Here is a 21366-nt window from a genome sequence, read left to right as displayed (position 1 = left end):
TTGATCATAGAAAAACATTAAAAAGGGGATGCAGTAAAATTAATCGAGTAGGCTTCAAAATGTTATTACCGGACTAATTTCTAGAACAGCGCGTCTATTGGAAAATGAGATTAAATTGTTAGACAATATTTTTAGGTTTCAAAAATATTTTTTAATCAGTCGTAATATGCCCGATTCTAAATAATAAGTATAATTCTATTTTTTTCTTTCCATTAAGGTATTATGAGAAACGAGCAAGCTCATTTTTTCTATTCTTATTATTACTAGCTTCTACCACAGCTTCGCCCTAATCAATTTAACGCCACCACAAAAGAATACAGTTTTTCGTAAAATCCGCGGGTTCCATAATTTTTACCAGGATGAAAGGTATACTCATGTCCTTCTCTGTACTCCAAACTATATGTATGCAATTTCATGCAGATCGATTCAGATGTAACTGGGAAGAAGTAACAAACAATCTCATTTTCCCATTTATAATATTATACTTAGTATGAATAAGAAGCTGAAGCTTGAAGCTTGACGACCTTTGTGGCGCAGCGGTATTACGCTTGTCTGTGACACCGGGGGTCTCGAGTTCAAATCCCGGCCAGGGCATGATGAGAAAAGAACTTTTTCTGATTGGCCTGGGTCTTGAATGTTTATCTATATAAGTATTTATTATAAAATATAGTATCGTTGAGTTAGTATCTCGTAACACAAGTCTCGAACTTACTTCGAGGCTAACTCAATCAGTGTTATTTGTCCGGTATATATTTATATTTATCGTGATATTTTTTATTGGATTAAGAGTATATTTTATCTACATTTCCCGGAGGGGTAGACAGAGACTACATCTTTTCACTTGCCACGATCTCTGCATACCTCCTTTCCTTCATTCACATTTATAATACTCTTTATATATATATATCTATGTCTATTTTAAATTATATTTAACATAAATACATTTATATGTGTTACTTATCAATTCCTGGGTAATGTTAGCAGCATTCACAGTTACTTACATTATCCAGGAATTCATTAGTTAAACATAAGTGGATTTCCATTTATTATTACATATTGATGCCGCAAGGTCTCTAGGTTCATATGGTATAAACCTCGTAGGTAAATATGTAAATTGTAACATTTTGCACTAATGCAACATAAAACTATGTTATTTTTGTTGCTATGTAAAGAAGTATTGTTCAGCATTTTTTATGATATACTGTTAAACAAAGTATTCGAAACTTACTTTTAACTAAATATATGTATAAGTAAAATATGTGTCAGGTAGAATATGAAGATATTTCGTTGAGTTTGTAACCCATAACACAAGTCACGGGTTAACTTTGGGGCTAACTGAATTTATGTGATGATATCCCGTATTTATATGTTATTCTGGTTTCTAAAGCACATTCGAGATAACAGATACACCTCACAACATGCTTGCTTCACCGTCACCCCGCAGATAAAGGGTAGACGTCATCATCAAATTTAAAAACGAAGGCATGTTGAAAATATTTATATTTATGCAAACGTCATTGTTTATAAGCGATGCTACAATAATCTCCGAAGTGTGATCATAACAGTCGTTAAAGAAATGCTCGCCAAGCTATTTCGCGACGCGCAGCTGTCATAACTTCCGAAAATAGTTAGCGTCTTCTTACTAGTTTAAAACGAACAAAACTAGGAACTAGATAGATAGATAGATAAAACTCTTTATTGCTCCATAAGAGTAAAACATACAAAACAACACAAAGCAGATATACCTATACAAAGGCGGACTTATTGCTAACGAAATCTCTTCCAGTCAACCTTTGGGTGGAAGGAAACCAAACAGGAGATCAGCGTTGGCGTAGAGCAAGATAAATAAATGTTTGAACAAAATAAAATACATACAGAATATATATCTATATATAATACATATAAATACATACAAATACGCATAAATACATAATAATAACATATATACTTAGGATAGAGTAGAAAGACAATGAGACCTAACGAGATTTTTGAAACTATTAATAGTCTGGGCTTTCCTAATATCGACAGGGAGAGCATTCCATAGACGGACAGCTTGTACAGTAAAAGAGTGGGAGTAAAAATTGGTGTTGGATGTCGGTAGTCTTAGTTGTAGGGTATTTGCGAAGCCCAAATATGAAACGAATAGAAAGATTTTGAAGACGCTCGAGTTTGTTTAACTGTTTCTTAGTGACGTCGAGATACGCAGTATCAGCGTAATCAAGGAGAGGGAGAAGAAGAGATTGTGTCAGCGCAATTTTAGTATCAACAGGTAGTAAATTACGTAATCTTCTAAGCGAGCTGAATGCTAAGAACATTTTCCTGCTCACGTCATTAATATGATGCGACCATGACAAAGTTTTGTAGAATATTAAACCCAAATTTTTTTGCGTTTTAGACGGATTCACCTTAATTTTTTTATTAATAGAGGAAATCGCGGAAGGTTAATCAGCTAATGGAGAGTGACAATAAATTTGCAGATCATCCGCATAAAGATGGTAGGAAGACCGAAGGTTATCAGTGATACGGTTAATAAAAAGTGCGAACAACAAAGGAGAGAGCACACCGCCTTGAGGTACCCCAGCCGAGATGTGACACCATGATGATAGATCATCATCAATACGAATGCACTGCTGACGGCCACTGAGGTACGAACTGAACCAAATAATTACCGATGGAGATATGTTCACAGTGCGCATCAAACTGAGTAGAACATCATGATCGACAGTATTGAATGCATCTGTAAAATCAAGCAACGTGAGGATGGTCAACTGCGAATTGTCCATGGCAAGTCGTATGTCGTCACCGATAGTGATAAGTGCAGAGGTGGTACTGCACCCTGCACGAAATCCTGATTGGGAGGGATTAAGGATGTGATTTTGTCGAAGAAAATAATTTAATTGTGACTGAACTAAACGTTTAAGGATTTTTGACAAAAATGGTAGAACTGATATATAACGGTAATCGGAAAAGGACGACGGGGTGGGTTTTTTGGTTAAAGGAGTAATAAACGCATTTTTCCAAATAGAGGGAAAGCAACCAGTGGAAAGGGAGTTATTAAAGATTTGTGTTAAAGTGGGGAGGAAATGTCAAGTATGGGCAGAACCATTTTACGGCTCATCTCATCAGCCCCTACAGCATTCGAGGTTACAGCAAGGACGCACTTTTGAACATCACATTCGGAACTAGAGGGATAGAAGACATGAAAATAAAACATAAAATTCAAATTTTCCTTTCTTCATTCTTTCATTCTAATTGGCTTAATTGTTTGAATAATTTGCTGAAAACTGAAATTTATCTAAAAAAGTAATCGATAATAATAGAAATCTTTGTCTCTATTTTCATACTTTTAAGTACCGAATAAGACATTTTTTATGTTATTGATTCGATTAGTGTTTTCTCACAAAATAAAATTTAAGTTGTTAAACTTTTCAAAATAATTGCACTTCACCTCCTTCTTACCCAAGACCGAAGCATGAATGAATATGATGAAACGTTTATTATACATAATGATAACATTACAATTAATTTAAAATTAAGTGTAGCGCAATATTTGAGTTATATTGTAGTGTTTTTAAAATTAATTAATTTCATCTGTATTCATAAAGATTAGATATAATTTATTACATTGATCTATATCAACAACTTCGTACAATATGGAATGTTTTTTGGTACTCTCAAGAGAGCGAAATCACCGCTCTTGCTTGTGTTGACTGTAATACTATCAACCAAATTGTCAAATACCTATTAAGAATATATATATACTGCCGTTTAGAATTAATAGCTGGACACTTTGGCAGTAATGTCCTAATGTAAACGAGGCCACGTTGGACCATTCTTAGTAAAAAAAAATACAAGGCCAATATATACATTTAGTGATTGATATCATGATCATGTAGCAGCTAAAACTTAGTTTTGTTAGTGAAGAATGTATAACAAACCAATTTTATCAAGATTTCCTGTCAAAGGTAGCAAGCATGAAAGTAAGATGCCCACTGTACTTACCAGTCTTAAAACGAACCTTACCTTTCCAAACATAATAAGAAGAGACAATGAGTATGCACGCAGCTTCACGCGCGAAAATGAAAAATACTCGTAATTTCACTTTCTGCAGGAATTTCGAGAATCCCTGTTTTAGTAAAAAAATATTACTGCTGTAATTCCAAACTTCAATTTTCTTTAGATCCCGTGGCTAGGCTATTTCTTTTTATATAATAATGTAGAGTTGAATTACTCAATTACCTATTTATATGTTTTATTTGACTACGAGTAGTTAGTGAAACCGGTTTATAGTAAAATAATGCTAAAATTACTTTGATCAAGGACTAGTTTTCAAACAAATTTTTACCATTCCAAATTTCCGAAAGCCTGGAACTGTTCCAGTAATGCGATAAGGCGGCCTTTTGCGAATCGTGTATTATAAAAGTATGAGAATCTTAATGTGCAATAAAAGATATTAAATTTAATGTCAAATGTCACCATTATCCTCATGCTACCTGGTACCTTTGATTTGTTCTAATAAATAAATTACTTTTATGAAAATGTCCGAACAAGTACAGCCCCACAAAACCTGTATCTTGTTTTAAATTATCAATAAAATACCTTGTAAACTGAATGGGTACCCTCTTTTCTCTTATTTATGGTTCGTTTACTCTTTAGAAAGCATAATGAAGATAATGCAAGCTTATCCATTTGCGCACAAACAGGATCCTGCCTGAACCTGATAGCCTCATGTTATCTCCACGTAGATAAGCCCGGATTTCCTGGATCCTTAATGCAGCCCCGGGGACATCATATAGAAATACATAATAAATAGACTAAAATGTGCTTCAAAGGCTTAGAGTTAATCCCTTTAAAAACTAGTTAACATAAAATATATAGACACGTCTATAAGCCTTATGGGGTAGACAGAGTCAACAGTTTTGAAAATAATGGAAAGCCACATTCAGATGTATAGCTTTGTGATGGAATTGAGATTCAAATAGTTTCCGGTTACTAGCCCATCACCTACAAGATGATGAAAATAAGAATAAATAGATAAATAAAATCGCAACATACCTAGTCAGTAAAGAAGAAGCAATAGACGATTGAAACTAGTCGACGCCATGGAGCATATCGGCAAGAAGGTTTCAGTCAAACTTTCCAAGTTATAAATGTTGTTTATAGTGTATAGTACCATGGTTGAGTTTAGTTTCCCTATTATTAGTGTATGTAGCTGCAATGTACGTAAGTTTTATAGGTACTAGTACTACTAAGTAACTAACTTAACGAGAGATCCTTTCTTAATCAGGATACCACCCCTTTAATCACGTTCGTCATACTCAGACACAATAACCGGGATTCGGATGCGTTTGCCTACGACATTTGATGATTAGATACGTTCAACGTTTATGTTCAACTATCAGCATGGATTACGGGACGATTAAGGTCTTTGTCGAACTAGCAAACATTGACATATTTCATAAACTCCTATCCACGGGGGGCTGTGAGGCATCCGGTTAAGGTGACAGTGTCAGTTCTTTATGTTGTTAGTACTTTTATCATAGACATACTACAGTTGATAGAAAACTATAGTTAAATCTACGCCCTCTTTGACGCAGTTGTCGCTGAATCGAAAGGTTCTGATTGAACTGGATCTTGGATATGTATCTATTTATATATAATCTAAATGTATCCCATAACACAAGTCTTAAACTTACTTTGGGGCGAACTGAATCTGTGTAACTTGTCTGGTATATACGAGTATTTATGCATTCTTTTATGCTTTGGCATACAACATGAAACAATTCATCAGCTGAACTTGTTTTACAGTAGTGCAGATAACGCGAGCAATATTGTAATCTTTAATTGCTGCCTCGCGAAGGATAAAAGTATTATTAAACCTCCGCGCCCATGAGTTGTTCGTGTGGTATACAATAAAACAACCATTGGCTTGTCACACCCATTATATTACTACGAGTATAATATTAAGTGCATAAAAATGGGAGCATACTTCCGACACACTTCGTAGCTTCATTATAAGACCCTGAGATAAGTTATAGTTATTCTTTTAATGTTATACATAACCATAACCGATCTCAGGACTGCATCAGTTGAATATTCCCCGTAAAGACGTTACAAATACTTAAAGTAGCAGGTTCTAATTCTAATAGATAGATCCTGAGTATATGTCGGACGATAAATGCACTTGAGTTGACAAGTTCTTTTTGTCCTTTGCGCGTCGATTTAGCTTTCCATTTATTTATGTTTATAGAGCCAGTAGTAAACTTCTTTAACAGACACCTAACCAAGCAATTCGCTTATTCATTTAGTAAAACGTCTATATTAAACCTAAAACTTCCTTATTTAGACCTTTGACCGACGGCCCTATTTTTATAGTAATCTATTAATAATAAATGCAGTGCGTGTCAGAATCTCCAACAAGAAATTAATAAATCTTCGAGATGAATATTATATTTTGGTTTTATTCAACATTAGTAGGTTTGGCAAAATAATCAAACGAATATGAACAATTACCAGCAAAAAGAATTTAACAAAGCTGTTTTATGCATTATGAGGTTATAAGCCAGTGTGGGAAACATTACACACTATAATTCTCGTAGTCAATAATGCTATTGCATGAACACCGTACACCTAAATCCATACTAATATATATATTATTTTTTTTTGAGATTGGTAATGAATGGTCTCAAAAACTAGTGAATAGATTTTGATAACATATATATCGACTTTCAAAAGTAATATGACCAAGCTACTTTTATTTTAATACAATTTCCACCGAAGCGAAGACACAGGAAGAGGTTTGTATCGATTAGTGAGGTGAGGTGTGTGTAATGGTAGCAATATATAAACATATTAATATTTATTAATTGAATGCAATACTGGGTTTTACCGTTAACCGCATATTAAAATACTAGACCTCCTCGGAAAGAATTATAGATTGTCCCATACCAATCATCATATTTATCATCTTAGTCATTTTTAGCTACGGCTTTGCTCGTTTTTTTTTTGAGTTGACAGTCTTTTGTCAAACCCTGAAGTCTTAAGTTACAGTGATGCATATAAAATATGTATAGGTATTTCTTTTTCCACGTGGACTAACAACGTGGAAAAAGAAATACCTATACATATTTTTAAATTAATCTATACCCTGATATACACATATGAAGATCAAAACCAGAATTTCAAGGTTTGATCTATACCTGTCCAAATTATTTAAAAAAAATATGTTACCCATACGATTATCTTTAGAACTTTATTTTCTTTATTCGACTTCCTTTCTCATTGATTCAGCTCAACCTTTCCTCAATCTCAACCTCTGTTAACCTTAAAATTTTATTCGATTATTTCAATCCACCAAGACGACTAAGGTGGAAACTGCAGTAACTAAGTAGCTGTAATAAGTAAACCTTGATAGTTAATTATGTTATTTTCCTGAGATTCTATGGACATAAATCACGCTGAACATAATAATCAACCTGATTTTCATAACGCCAATTCAAGTTCAAAAAAATTAAATTTCTCTTAATTAAATGACAGAAATAGGACAAATATACAAGTCAGGTGATTTGTTAGCTAGCGGAGGTATCCGGGATTGAATATGCTGCGTAATGTATGTTGGTACCATTATTCGTTTGAACGCTAAGATATTCTTTTATGGTGAAATCACGAAGAGATTGACAGGCATGTCTTATCTTCTTTCTCATTCTATCAACTGGTTAACCTGGTTCTTTGCTCTCTTTCTATGACTGATGCCGTGATTCCCGGCTCCAATACAAAAATAATAGGACCATTCCATCTCTTTCCTATGGTTGTCGTAAAAGGCGACTAAGGGATAGGTTTACAAACTTGTGTTTCTTTTTTAGGCGATGAGCTAGCAACCTGTCACTATTTGAATCTCAATTCTATCATTAAGCCAAATAGCTGACCGTGGCCATTCAGTCTTTTCAAGACTGTGGGCTCTGTCTACCCCGCAAGGGATATAAACGTGACCATATGTATGTATGTATGTTCTATGACTGATAGAAGGAGAGCAAAGATAATACTGCCATTTCAACGTTCGAGAATAGCCCCATTCACCTCCTTTGGCATTGGATTTTAATGACTATGGATCTGGTCTATCTATCCCAAGTCTGCCCCCAGCCTTACCTTCGAATGTGGTTTCTTTTTTAGCGTTGTATATTTTTTATTGATGCTCAAGCAAGTTGATGCAACATTGACAAAATGCATGCATTATTTAGTTTTAATACTAAAAGATGCACTTATAGTGTCGTAAAAGTACGTATTAGCCGTTTGATTTAAAAATAAAACCTTGATGGTTTTGATGATGATTTAACTCCTTCATAAAATACGAAACCGCCTTTCCTACTTTTTTCTGACATTTCTTCTCTCCTTTTTTTCTTCTTACGGCAAACAAACGCAACATCATTTTCGCGTTATATTTCATCCACTTTACTTGCTCTGGTTGCTTTTGACAAAATGAAGAAATGAATGAAATGTACCTACGCGAACGGAAGCCGGTCACTTAAAAAGACAAGTTAAAGAGGTAGCAGTCATGCTTATTAAATATAATAACCTGCTCATTACATCACTTGCATGCAACATAATCTGGGAGGAGTAGAACACCGCGAGAATAACTGCTCACAATAATTGTAGGATCGCACAATATTATTTACAATCTGAAGCCTCTAAAGGCCTCAAGGCAGGTAGGCATTAAACACAGGGAAAACCGTAAGAAATGAAACCCAATACGGGTGTCAAAAGGCTTCAATCCAAATCATGTTTACTATACATGTCTACTATACTCAAATCAATTCGTTTAACTTCAAGGAGAAGGATAAATGTCCCGGTAACCTCGGAATTGACACGCTGGGGATTCGAGCCCCTCATTTGAACTGGGCACTATTGTACTTTTACGTAAAATAACTTGGACAATGCTAGGACAGTAGGGTCAGCCTAATTTATTTTCGGGCATATCAAATTTTAATATCTATGTATTTAGATTGCCCGATACTAAGTCAGTTGTAGTTTTATTTTTCTAAATGCCTGCTTTATTATGCTGTATAGAAAAGGAAATGTTGTCACATTGAAAGCTATTAGATGATATAATGTCTATATAAATTGTTCATAATCCAACCCAAATTATTTGATTGGGAAGGTTTTCCACACGGTAGTGGAGGCTTCGATTAACATTCTCTGTATCATTATTCATTTACTTAAATGGGATTTCAGTCATACAATACTTTCTGCTTTCAAAGATATTATGGTCGGCAGGCTGAGTTACCCACTTGAAACAACTCTCCTTGGGTATTTTGATACCCTTGCTGTTTCATAGGACTAGACTAGAATTGACTTTATTATATTCTCGATTTGTAATTTGATTGTGTAAGTCAGATTTTAAAACGAAGCGACCCCCGTCTAATTTCTGCAAACTTTGTAGAGGAACTTCACCCATATTAGATCACGGTTACACATACAGCGGCAAGTGGAGAGGTAGTCTCTGCCTACCCCTCCGGGAAAGAGGCGTGATTTTATTTATGTATGTATGTATATTACACATACAGGTATCTGAATTTGCGAGTTCAGTCACGATTTTTATCGTCACCTTCATAGTAAAAGCTTCATAGTTAAAAATTCCTGTACTGCCACCGATAACCTCAACCTTTGCTAAGTCCAGTTTTATGGAAAAATACAAACAAAAGTTGAAATGCTTCATTTCTAGAACGAGATCAATACGACAAAATCTTTTAATAACTACCTACTCGTATACAACGATATGTGATGGTCTTACTATATAAACTAGGATTATTCATCAAATAGTACAAAAACAGGTTTTCTTTACTGCGGCAATGTATTAAATTAAGCATTACCTAGTGTAATTATAGATCAAGTCATACACATAGTCATTAAATATATAGAGAATAGATACATAAATGTATATAGTTTATCCTTAGCTATATTAAAATGTATACAAGAAGGTACTGTTGTACATTTTGTAACAAATTTAATTGACTACACATTACTCATGTAATAAACATTTCTATAATTTTTATCAAATATTAAATAATAACAAAATTTATTAAAAAAAGCTTTAATTGTACAGATTTCCATAAAATAATAAATAAAAAATATGGTGTTAAGGGTATTTAATGTTTTTTTCTGTAAATCCCAAGGGAGCGAAGCCCCGAGTCTAAGTAAGTTAAAATATGCCAAGGAGAACGACAGAGTGCGCTATTTTCCTGGTAGAATTAAGGAAGTGCACAAGTTTATTATAGCCACTGCATCATAAATCATCAATTTTAATAAACCAGCATACACTTGGGATTCTGCTTTAGGTGATGAGGTAGGCAACCTATTACTATTGAAAATAACTATATGCCATACACATACAGCTAAATGTGGCTTTACAGTCTTTTCAAGGCTGTTGGTTCTGTCTACCCCGCAAGAGATATAGACGTGATTATATGTACGAATGCATAATATTTACAACAAAAGTAACATAACAAAAAACTGTTATCCATGCGGGATAGAAGCGCGATTATATAGATACTGTAGGTATATAAACGTACCTACCCCCTTCACTTTGATCGATTACAAAGTAGAAGAGAGCTTTTCACCAAATAACTATTCAATGTTGAGTCTGTCTACCCTGTAAAGGATAAAGACGTGCTTATATTATGTATGTATGTAACTCTACAATGCAATTAAAGCGGGGAAAGTTTGAGATATAGTGATTAAAATGTTTATTACAATTAGTGTTTTCCAGATTAAATAATAATATTGAGCTTTGAATCATTTGCCCTATCCAATTCTGTGCTTAAGAAGCAGTTACTCTTGGTAACTACCAGACGGTAGTGGTTCTGTAGAGATTGAAAGGCGGTAATTACTCGTATAAGCATTCTGACACCATCTTGTAATAAAGTAGCAATATTAGGTCACGCGTACATGATAATGCGTTAGATGACATCACAGTTGTTAGTTACCCCAAAAAGTATACCAAAAAAACAAAATATTTATCCCTCAGCGGGTAGATTGAGCAAAGTCTATAAAAGATTGAAAACCCACGTTCAGTCCAGTAAATTAATAAATCTAGACTAACTATAAACAAAACTAGCACGAAAAATAAACATAAATGATGAAGAATATTTAATATCGAGTATCACTTACTCGGTCAATGTCAACCAGTCTTCAGGTAAATCAACTTAAAATATTCCTTAATTAAGAAGAAAGGCAATAAATATTGATTGCAAGTAGTATGAAATGAAACTGGTTACAATAGTTAGTATTTTAGTTACAAAGGAAAATGCCTTGACATTTGTTTGATTTAGCTTTGACAGACGAACTAAAGGTCAATTTATTTATTTTCTTTATATCCAAAATAGATTGTCAAACTTCTACGTTTGTCCTGGTAAGACCTTTTTGGGAAGGACCCGGGTACGCCAATCACCACAATCAAAAAGTGAAAGTCCCAGTGTTCATTTAACAATTAATCTGTTATCAAAACATATTTCGTTATACGCATGAACATTGTGTATACAGTTTCCCCCATTCATACATAAATAATGTGTTTGTCATAAATATGAATTGGAAAATTATTGTAATTAAATGTGCCAAAATGGTAGGATAAATGAAAACAAACAAGTATCTAATACTCGGACGCCCTTGTTTTCTTCTTACTTGGATAATAGATATTGTGATTGTTTTTATCCGATGTAATAAGATAAATTTCTCAATTGGAGATCTTAGCTTCGATTCCCATCTAGTAAACTACTTGTACTTGTTTACTATATACACATTTTATTTCATATTTTCTTTTATATTATACTTACATACATACATATAGTCAAGTCTATATCCCTTACGGGGTAGACAGGGCCAATAGTCCCGAAAAGACTGAATGGCCACATTCAGCTGGTCGGCTTAATGATGGAATTGAGATCCAAATAGTGGAATTGAGATCCAAATAGCGACATCGCCTAAAAAAAGAATCACGAGTGTGTAAGCCTATCCCTTAGTCGTCTTTTACGACATCCATGGGAGAGAAATGGAGTGGTCCTATTCTTTTTTGTATTGGTGCTGGGAACCACACGGCACCTATATTATATTATACTTTGTGCATGAAAAACAGTATTTTAGTTTTTCCGTTAGTCTGTCCACCGCGAGGATGTATCAATAGAGTGGGTATCGTCAGATATTTAGTTAAAAAAACGAAATATTCATAAATCACGTACCCAGATGTAAATACTTTGAATGTTGTAACATGAAAACAAATGTTCTATATTAATCAAAGATATGCTAGTAAAATTTTTACCCGTTTTGAGTTTAAATTAACTACAATCAAACTTACATATTTTTGGAGTATTATGATTATTGTCTCTATGTAATGATTAAATAATTGTGCTTAGGAGTAGAGTAATAAATCCCAATCAATAATATACATTCGAAAGTTAGTTTGTTTTTTTTTTCTTTTCACACGTTCTAGCGCCAATCTACTAAACCAATCTTCTTCAAACTTACGTTTAACTACCTGTATATAATTAAAGAGTCTGGAGAAGAAAAGAGAGTACTAGTACTATTAATCTCGGTAAAACGATAATTTCCGGGGAATTAGCAAAAACCTGTACATATTCTTTTTTAGGTGACGGAAACGAATCACATTACAATTTTCACTATAATGGGCAAACTATTGGCCGATTTTTTATTCTACATACATTCTTTTTTATTTACAGATCCTCGCACTAAGTGAACCATTGGAACGTTTCTTCAAAGCATCAAATCTGCTCCGAAGATTTATACCATGACAAAAACTATATAAATTTAAACTTTCCACATTAGATATGAGTTCATTCGAAGATATTTTGCCTACAGCCGCCAACGAGTCCACCTCGCTGGCGGCTTCGGTAGATCCAACTAAGATATTAGGACCCCAACGAGATGAGCTTTACATTGTCATTCCAGTCACAATCATTTACGCCATCATTTTCGTGACCGGCCTAATAGGAAACATATTTACCTGCTTTGTTATTGTTCGCAATAAAACAATGCACACGGCTACCAATTATTATCTGTTTAGCCTAGCTATGTCTGATCTGTTATTACTCCTCAGTGGCATACCACAAGAAGTATACTACATCTGGTCAAAGTGGCCTTATATCTTCGGTCCAAACTTCTGTTGGTTGCGAGGCCTCGCTTCCGAAATGTCCACTAACGCTAGCATACTGACCATAACCTTATTTACCGTCGAAAGATATTTAGCTATATGCCACCCTTTCATGTCACATAGAATGTCGAATCTTTCTCGTGCAGTAAGACACGTGTGTGTCGTATGGGTGATAGCTTTCATATTAGCATTACCACCAGCACTACAGTTGGGCATTACATATCATAATGGAATAGCCATGTGCTTACAGACCCGGGTTATAGTCGAACACTCTTTTGAAATATCGACATTCCTTTTCTTCCTCGCACCGATGATTCTCATCTCTATTCTGTATTTGCTTATTGGGTTACGCCTTAAACAAGCAGGCGCTGAAAAGGAAATGCAAGAGCAATCTCTTTTCGAATACAGCCGTAACATATCAACCACCGCCCGTCGCAATCCACACGCGGCAACAAAAAGGGTTGTCAAGATGTTAGGTTAGTATCCACTTTTAATTAAATATATTTTTATTGTAATATCATTATTTTCAATAAAAGTTTTATTTCATACACTTAAAATAGATACATTAATTATTTTATTTTTCCTCATGCACCACCACCTATAAAATATGGTTAATTCTGTAATTGTAACACACAATAATTAATAATATTTTTTTACAGTGGCAGTGGTGGTAGCGTTTTTCGTGTGCTGGGCTCCTTTCCATGCACAAAGACTGGTCGCTATCTACGGCACCGACGAGAACAACATCGCCAAGTCTAAGCTGCTTCTTAAGGTGTACGCCTTCCTTACCTACATCTCAGGAGTGTTCTACTACATGTCCACGTGCATCAATCCCATATTTTATCACATTATGTCCAATAAATTTAGAGATGCTTTTAAGGTTAGAAAATGAAATTTATATTAAAGGATCTTATTATAAACTATTCCCAGACTATTTTACAATAAAACGTAGAAATATGCACACTCATTAAGTGCAAACTTCCATGCTGGTTTGAATGCTAAAAAAAGTTGGTTCACTTCCCGCGCAGATTGTAAAAGTCAAGAAAAATACTAATAAACATAGGATTGTGTTTTAAGTGCGTTGGGCTAACAATATGACTATCAGTATCTCAGGTTCATCACTAAGCTGAATGTGGCTCTTATTAATTTCGAGACTACGGGCACAAGAATAATTCTCTATAATTTGCGAACAGTATAGTTAGGTAAAACTTCAGAATGCTTCGATACTGCTCGTCGGTATTCTATCAAAAGAAATTTTCCAACATAATGTAGCAAAAAAAAATTATTAAAAATTACAAGAACGTACTGTTAACCTTTAACTAACCGTTTGAAAATATTATAGATACGGTATTAAAATTCCGAGAAAATCATAAAAAGTTTTAGATTCGTTAAATCACAGAACTCGAGTAGGTACGACAAGGTTACAATAGAAAACAATATATGCAAATGATTGGTGGATGCTAGAAGCTAACGAATTATTTCAAATCATAGAAAAGGGCTTTTATATTTTGATACACGGAAGATTAATATTTAACTTCAATAACTTAATTTAAATAGAATTAAGAATCTCATGTCTGAGGCCAAAATCCATTTCGGGTCGCTGTGCTTCACTGAGTAAACAAATATAAGACAATATATGCGCCAAATGAACATATTGCTTTCATAAAATGGCATGATACACTTCTATTTTGCAATAATAAGAAAAACCTTCAGGTAATAGAAGAACAATATCCAAATAAGGTATGGGTTAATAAAAAAAAGAAGTAATACAACATTTAAATTTAAAAAAAATCATTGTACATTATATGTTCACGTGATTTCAGATATGATGTTTGCTCGGCTTAAAACATATCCTGAACATTTGCATGTGAAGGTAACATGAGAGTTCAATGTATAATACGTGTTTTGTACTGAATTTTAATACATATACAATATAGATCGACAATCCATTTGATAATTTTTAATATTAAAAAGAAAATGGTGGCTGATATAGTTATATACGCATAGGCCAATCAGTCAACGGATTTCGGTGAAACAAATTGAATGACTTACTTATGTACTGGCAAGACTCTCCTTCTTTCAACAACGTTTACAAAGCCTACTCTAATACTAGTTATAATCTCTGTCTTTCTAGATAGAAGATTAAGATCAAGATTTACCAGAAAGATTTCTGGTTTACCTTATCACCGTTAGTAAATTACCTGGCTAGTCCTATTACACGGATTAGTGATTACACGGAGCGTCCTGCCACTGATTCTATAATTTTGTCAACAGGAGATTCTAAACATTCTAACGCATCCTTATCAGGAAAGCCCAGACTATTGATAGTTTCAAAAATCTCGTTAGTTCTCATTATCTTTCTACTCTATCCTAAGTATAGGTTATTATTATGTATTTATCTGAATTTATGTGTATTTAAATGTATTATATATAGATATAAATACTGTGTGCATTTTATTATGTTTAAAAATGTATTTATCTTGCTCTGCGCCAACGCCAATCTCCTGTTTGGTTTCCTTCCACCCAAAGGTTGACTGGAAGAGATTGCATTAGCGATAAGTCCGCCTTTGTACCATCCCTATCTGTTTTATGTTGTTTTGTATGTTTTACTCTTATGGTGCAATAAAGAGTTTTATCTATATATCTATCTATCTTAAATTATTGTTACATAAAAAATCCGAATGTTTTCTTTCCCTCGCCATAAAAGTACTTATTAGTGACCTTGCAATTGAAATGCCGCTAAAGGTTTCCTCGTGTGTTTAGCTAAATTATACATACTTAGTGAAATCAACACTTGACAATATTAAATCCCCTTTATCATATGCTTTATTTTCAGGTGACAATCAGTCAGTTGTGTTGTTACCGGCGGCACCGGAACGATCCCAAACGATATTCATACACTGCGATTGCGTTGGGACGTATGCCAAGCTCCTCAATTACTCCAAACTCAGGTATATTCACAGACATCAGAATAATAAGTGTACTATTTATATCACTTATTCATTGAAATATCCTGCGATAACTCATACTGATTCCTAATATTTTTTTAGGGTTTATTAGTGAACACCTTTATATTTTCGCGATATTCTACTGTCTTAACATTTTTTTCTTTGTATTATTTTATTTGGATTCAGAAACAAACATTTATATAAATGATCAAGGGAAAATTAGAGTACCTACACTACAGTTTGTTTAATGAAAACAGGTTACCATTTAGTGATCTTATCAATAAAACGTCATTGATAATATTTTCACGTTTTTTCGCAAATGAATAGAAGCTTACTAACTTGTACATACCTAACAATAAAAGTTCGTAACTGTTGAAATATTTTTATTGCAGGAAGCGTAAAAGCTACATTTAATAATGGTAGTAGTTTAAAAATAAAGCGAAAACACGCGGAGGACTCCAACGGGAAAGTGATCAGTGACGTGAAAACCATTTTTGATGATAAGTTGCTCATTCGACAGTCTTCCGAAAGTGATAACGAAGTACCTGCTTGCAAGAGAAGACGGTCAGCCACAGTGTCGGAAATAGCTAAGCTGAGTTGTGTCAATGAATGTCAACCAAAGCGGCGATTTGTCTCTACCATTGAGATAACTTCAGTTAATGACAATAATAATAAAACTATTTAGGGTGTTGCACATATGAAACGGTTAAAATAAGAATAATTTGTAAGTTTATGAACTTTAACGTTATCGTCATGGCATTTGCGTTGCCCATGGGATCGATGATCAGGTAGGTGTTGTAAAGCAATTTCAGACTACTGTCTGACTTTCTTACCTAGATTGTTGACAGGGAAATATTTCCTGGAAAAATGTCCATGTTAGCTTTGAGATAGATGAGAGATAAGCGAGCATAATTTAGGAATTAGATCTTTTAATTGAATCTCAGAAAAGAGTCATTGAGAAAGTGACTGCAGTGTAATTCTTTCGTCCCAAAGCCGATCGTTTGAGTCTAATACGTTTACTACTTGGTCATCCACACTCATTAGTATTTAACAATCTATTGAAAATTATATGATATACGTATATTTATACGTAATTCAACTGTTTTTTACATGAAATAAATAAAATATGAATAAAATTACATTTACAAATAATTAAAAGAATATTATTTTATGTATTTAATACTCTAGAAATTCTCTGATGAAATAAAAGCGCCAAAATGCAGTGTTGTTTTATATTTCCACTAAATGAGAATGATGCACCCTGTTTCAAGTGTTGCTATATTATTTGACTGTTTTATGTACCTATGTAACAAGTAAGTATATTAAATGTCTTCAGAATGTATCATCTTCAAAGTTTTAAACACATAACACAACAGTTGTTTATATATAAATATATATAGTAATTTTTTAGAGCACTTTTGTATCTTTGCAACAGGATTTTAAAAATAAGAAGGACGTTCACTTTTAATTTTATGTTTTTTAAAATACAATAATATGAGGTATGATATGCAGATATATGGCAACTTGTATTATAGAACCCGTCTCAGATAGATTTGTACTCCATAAATACTTGTATTTTTTTAAAGCCAAAACTTCACTGCAATGCTTAAAATTGCGAATATTTCCCATCATGCAGCGCGGCATTGCCACCTTATTTTCTTGGGATTCCTATGCGAAAAACTTATAAAAAATATATTTTATAAACATTTGTTTTGATGCATGAGATGATGATGATGATACAGAGTTGATGTTCTGGTTACTTGCCGATAAAAAGGCACACCACAGAATTGCTATTAATGCGCTAATTATTCGATAGAGAATTTATTTTGCTGTAGCCGCCGCAATTAAATTTATACTTATTGGCGTCAACTCAAAGAAAAAAAATTATTGTTTGCGGTGTCGGTTTTATGTTTTATAGGTAAGTTATGATAATTCATTGGATTCAGTCTATACTTCAATGTGAGTCTACTCTGTGCTATTCGTAAGAGTAGTCAGTAGAATAAAATTGGTTGTCGTTGAAGCTTAAGTGTAATTGTACATAAACAACTCGTTATTAAGTTTTCCTTATATGAGATGAGATCAGCACAGTAGAAAATCAGTGGATCATAATCATGTATTTCTATTTATCACACTTAATAAAAGAAAACGTTTTTAAAAGAACACTGCAGGAGAGAATGTGAAATTTAACAAAACATAGCATTATAAGTATCTATGACATTTTAAGCGATACTATTATATAATAGTTCTTAATTTATCGAATATGTATCTGAAAACAGCCAAGTTATTTTTGTTCCTTTCTATCTATATTTTGTATTGGTACAAAGCGATACGAGTGATATTTTGTAGGTAATTGTTTTGTTGTTCATACTTAGGGAGTTTTAAATTTATTGTGTTAAATGAAGTAAAAATATAAAAAAACCTGTAACGATATGGTCTGTTTTAATTAAGGGAAATATTCTGGACAAGTATATAACTTACGTTTCATGCTATATACTATTCATATATCTTACTTTGCTCACAGTATTTGCTCAATTTTGATGAGAGTTTGATCTCTCTTGTTTGACCTATTAGAAAGCTTTTTCAATATTTAGTATATGCCTCATTTGAGGTTGAAATGCCATAAAAATATTTTACTTAGTTTAAACGATCTTATATTAAGTTTAGATAGGTTTAAGTTGTTTATATATAACAATGCTGTGAGATCATGGCCAGAGAAAATTAAGTAGAATTAAATCTAGTAAATACGTATGTACGTAAATAAATAAATTGTTGACAAATATTAGCAGGTAAAGACTGAATTTATTGGTGTGTAATTTCTGAAAATGACAATTTGGCGAGCTTATTATGTGACTGATACAATATCGAAAGCTGTTTGTTTACATGAGAAATTGTTTTCGACATTTTTCTATGTTATAAATGTAGCTATTCATGTATGGTGTGCACTATAATTGAGAATTTAAAAAGAAATATTAATATTCTGTAAATAACAAACAAAACATGTATGAGCTAAATTTCCATGCTGGTGATAGTAAAAAAATACGTTTGTGAATGAATTTAGATATGGACCAGAAATTCAAATACTATATTAAACTATTGCTCCGCCTGATTGTGTAAGTTATTTCTCTTTAGACGACATCAGTTAAAAAAAAACATAAAGCCTTATGATATATAAACACAATCTACAACATGCCTTTTTTAATATCTTGATCTAATTTATATTGAATATTAATTCCCAACTCATTCGGAACTACTTTCATTATACCTACTGAACTTTCTAAATTTATCAGACTCTGTGATAAGAATCATTGCGTAAATATTAACCAAACTTGAAAGCAAGTGAAGTTCTAATTTCGTGTATTATTTAGCAAATTTTTATTTTATATCCTCAATCAAGATCATCAAGACATAGTCGTCGTAATAGCTCACCACTGAAAGCATTGCTAAGAAAGGGCTTCACTGAATAATCGTCAGTAATTCTTTATTCTGGCAACTGTTACAGTTGCGACTTGGGAGAACCCTGGATCTGTGTTTGAAATATCGAAAGAAAGTATTTCTACAGCATACTTTTGAAAATATGTCAGGTTATTTATAAACATGAAGTACCTAATAAATAGTAAACAGTTTTTCTTTTTGAATCTTTCAGAACCCTTTATGACAACACGTACTTACCTATGTAAATATTTTTACATGGAAAGGCAAAAACGTTTTGTTTGACGCAGAAATGGAAAGAATATTGTTCTTGGTAATGTTTGGAAACAATCTAGGCTAAAAGTGGTACAATAAGTTTTAACCTTGTTAAATATCCATTGAATTTATTACCATATTTAATTTAGAGATTTATGAAAATTTTATAGTATATTTGGGTATAACAATACGTAGTCAACATTAAAATCTGAGTAAATTTAAAATATTATGGCGTTACGCGATGTCGTATTTTGAATAACTTATTTTCTAGCACCGTGCTTACAAACGGTATAACTACGGACTATTAAATAGATAAAAAGTATATAAGCCTAATAATAAACAGCTTGTTTGCAAGTCGATCTAGGCTAGTTGCTTTACAAGAGATTGCTACAATAAAATAAAAAGGTGATCAATTCACGGAAACACTTTTTAAATATATTTTAAATCGTAGCCAACTTGATGAAAATTGATAATTCGTTAAAAATCCATCTCTGTACTTAATCTGTTTCCAATTACCGCACTCAAGTCGACAACAAAAAACGGAATTTTCGACTTGTGGAAACCCTTATCTGCCCCGCCTGGCACTGAAAACTGGATGGTTTTGTTGGAGCTTAACCCGCTAAAACCACACGCTGTCAACGCTACCACTTTGTTTTAGAAACGTATGCGGAATAAATATGGACTAATTTTTGTACTCTAGCCAAAGCATGTAAAGCCAGTGTTAAGTAAATTAGTTTACAATATAGAATGGTGATTTGGCGTTTGTTAAACACAGTTCCTGATAAACTTGCAGCCCGGGAGCCATAGTGTGTTACCGAAAATGGATGGATGGATTACGATATGGATCTGTTTTCTAGGAAATGTATCCTACAAGTAATGACGATTTCTTAAATCTCCCAGAAATATGTTAAAAAATACATAAAGAAATGGCAATCAGAAATGTATGGAACGGGGTCCAGTTGCTTTTGGGCGACATTCTGAATAAATAAATAAGTACGTATAAGTGAGCGCGCAAAGTATTTAACGTGAATATCTCAACGTAAGCTTTAATAAAATATCCCTCTCAGTTTTATTCCTTTTTTCATTTTAATTCCCAGAAGATTTGTACAATTTGAAGGATATTTCTAGGATGTGTTTATGTAATAATATACATATGTACTCGTATTAATTTCCTTAAAATCTTCAATAAATATTATTTATATACTTACGCAGGATAAACCTTATATGTTTCTGGAAACGTAGTTCGTATATATTGTATGCTATTTTCAATCCGCGACTTGACGCGTTTAAAGTATTCGGTAAGGGTATTCGGAACAATTGTGATTTAATTACTTACATGAGCTGATCCATTATTTGGTAAATTAAGGTTATTGACATTAACCTACTACATATGTAAGTATGTATGTTATTTTTTTTATGAAAAGAGCTGGTATAAAGTTTATAACTTTTTTTACTGAGCATTCTAAAACAAATGATGCCTATCATTCTTAACACGCAGTAAATATTGTCAATTTTTATCTGTTGTTCTTAATAAAATCAAATAACTTGAAATATAAGTAGTCAATATTATTACGGAAA

At 33.1% G+C, this 21366-nt stretch overlaps 1 protein-coding gene across 2 annotated transcripts in view; it reads left to right on the top strand.

Moving 5' to 3' along the window:
• LOC106137389 (pyrokinin-1 receptor) overlaps positions 1–19701 on the top strand; it is a 28502-nt gene extending 8801 nt beyond the window's left edge. Inside the window, exons 2-5 of one of the 2 annotated variants that reach the window (XM_060947804.1) lie at positions 12726–13632; positions 13816–14036; positions 15993–16107; positions 16497–19701. In XM_060947804.1, the coding sequence (XP_060803787.1) occupies positions 12834–13632; positions 13816–14036; positions 15993–16107; positions 16497–16789 (1428 nt within the window). In that variant the 5' untranslated portion in view covers positions 12726–12833 and the 3' untranslated portion in view covers positions 16790–19701. The remainder of the gene's footprint in view (positions 1–12725; positions 13633–13815; positions 14037–15992; positions 16108–16496) is intronic. The other variant, XM_060947803.1, reaches the window with a different exon arrangement.
• The last annotated feature ends 1665 nt before the right edge of the window (positions 19702–21366 follow it).

This window comes from Amyelois transitella, chromosome 14 (assembly GCF_032362555.1).
Source record: "Amyelois transitella isolate CPQ chromosome 14, ilAmyTran1.1, whole genome shotgun sequence".
In the NCBI taxonomy this organism is placed as follows: domain Eukaryota; kingdom Metazoa; phylum Arthropoda; class Insecta; order Lepidoptera; family Pyralidae; genus Amyelois; species Amyelois transitella.
Note: the sequence above shows the minus strand (reverse complement) of the source record. Positions and strands in the feature narration are given on the sequence as shown.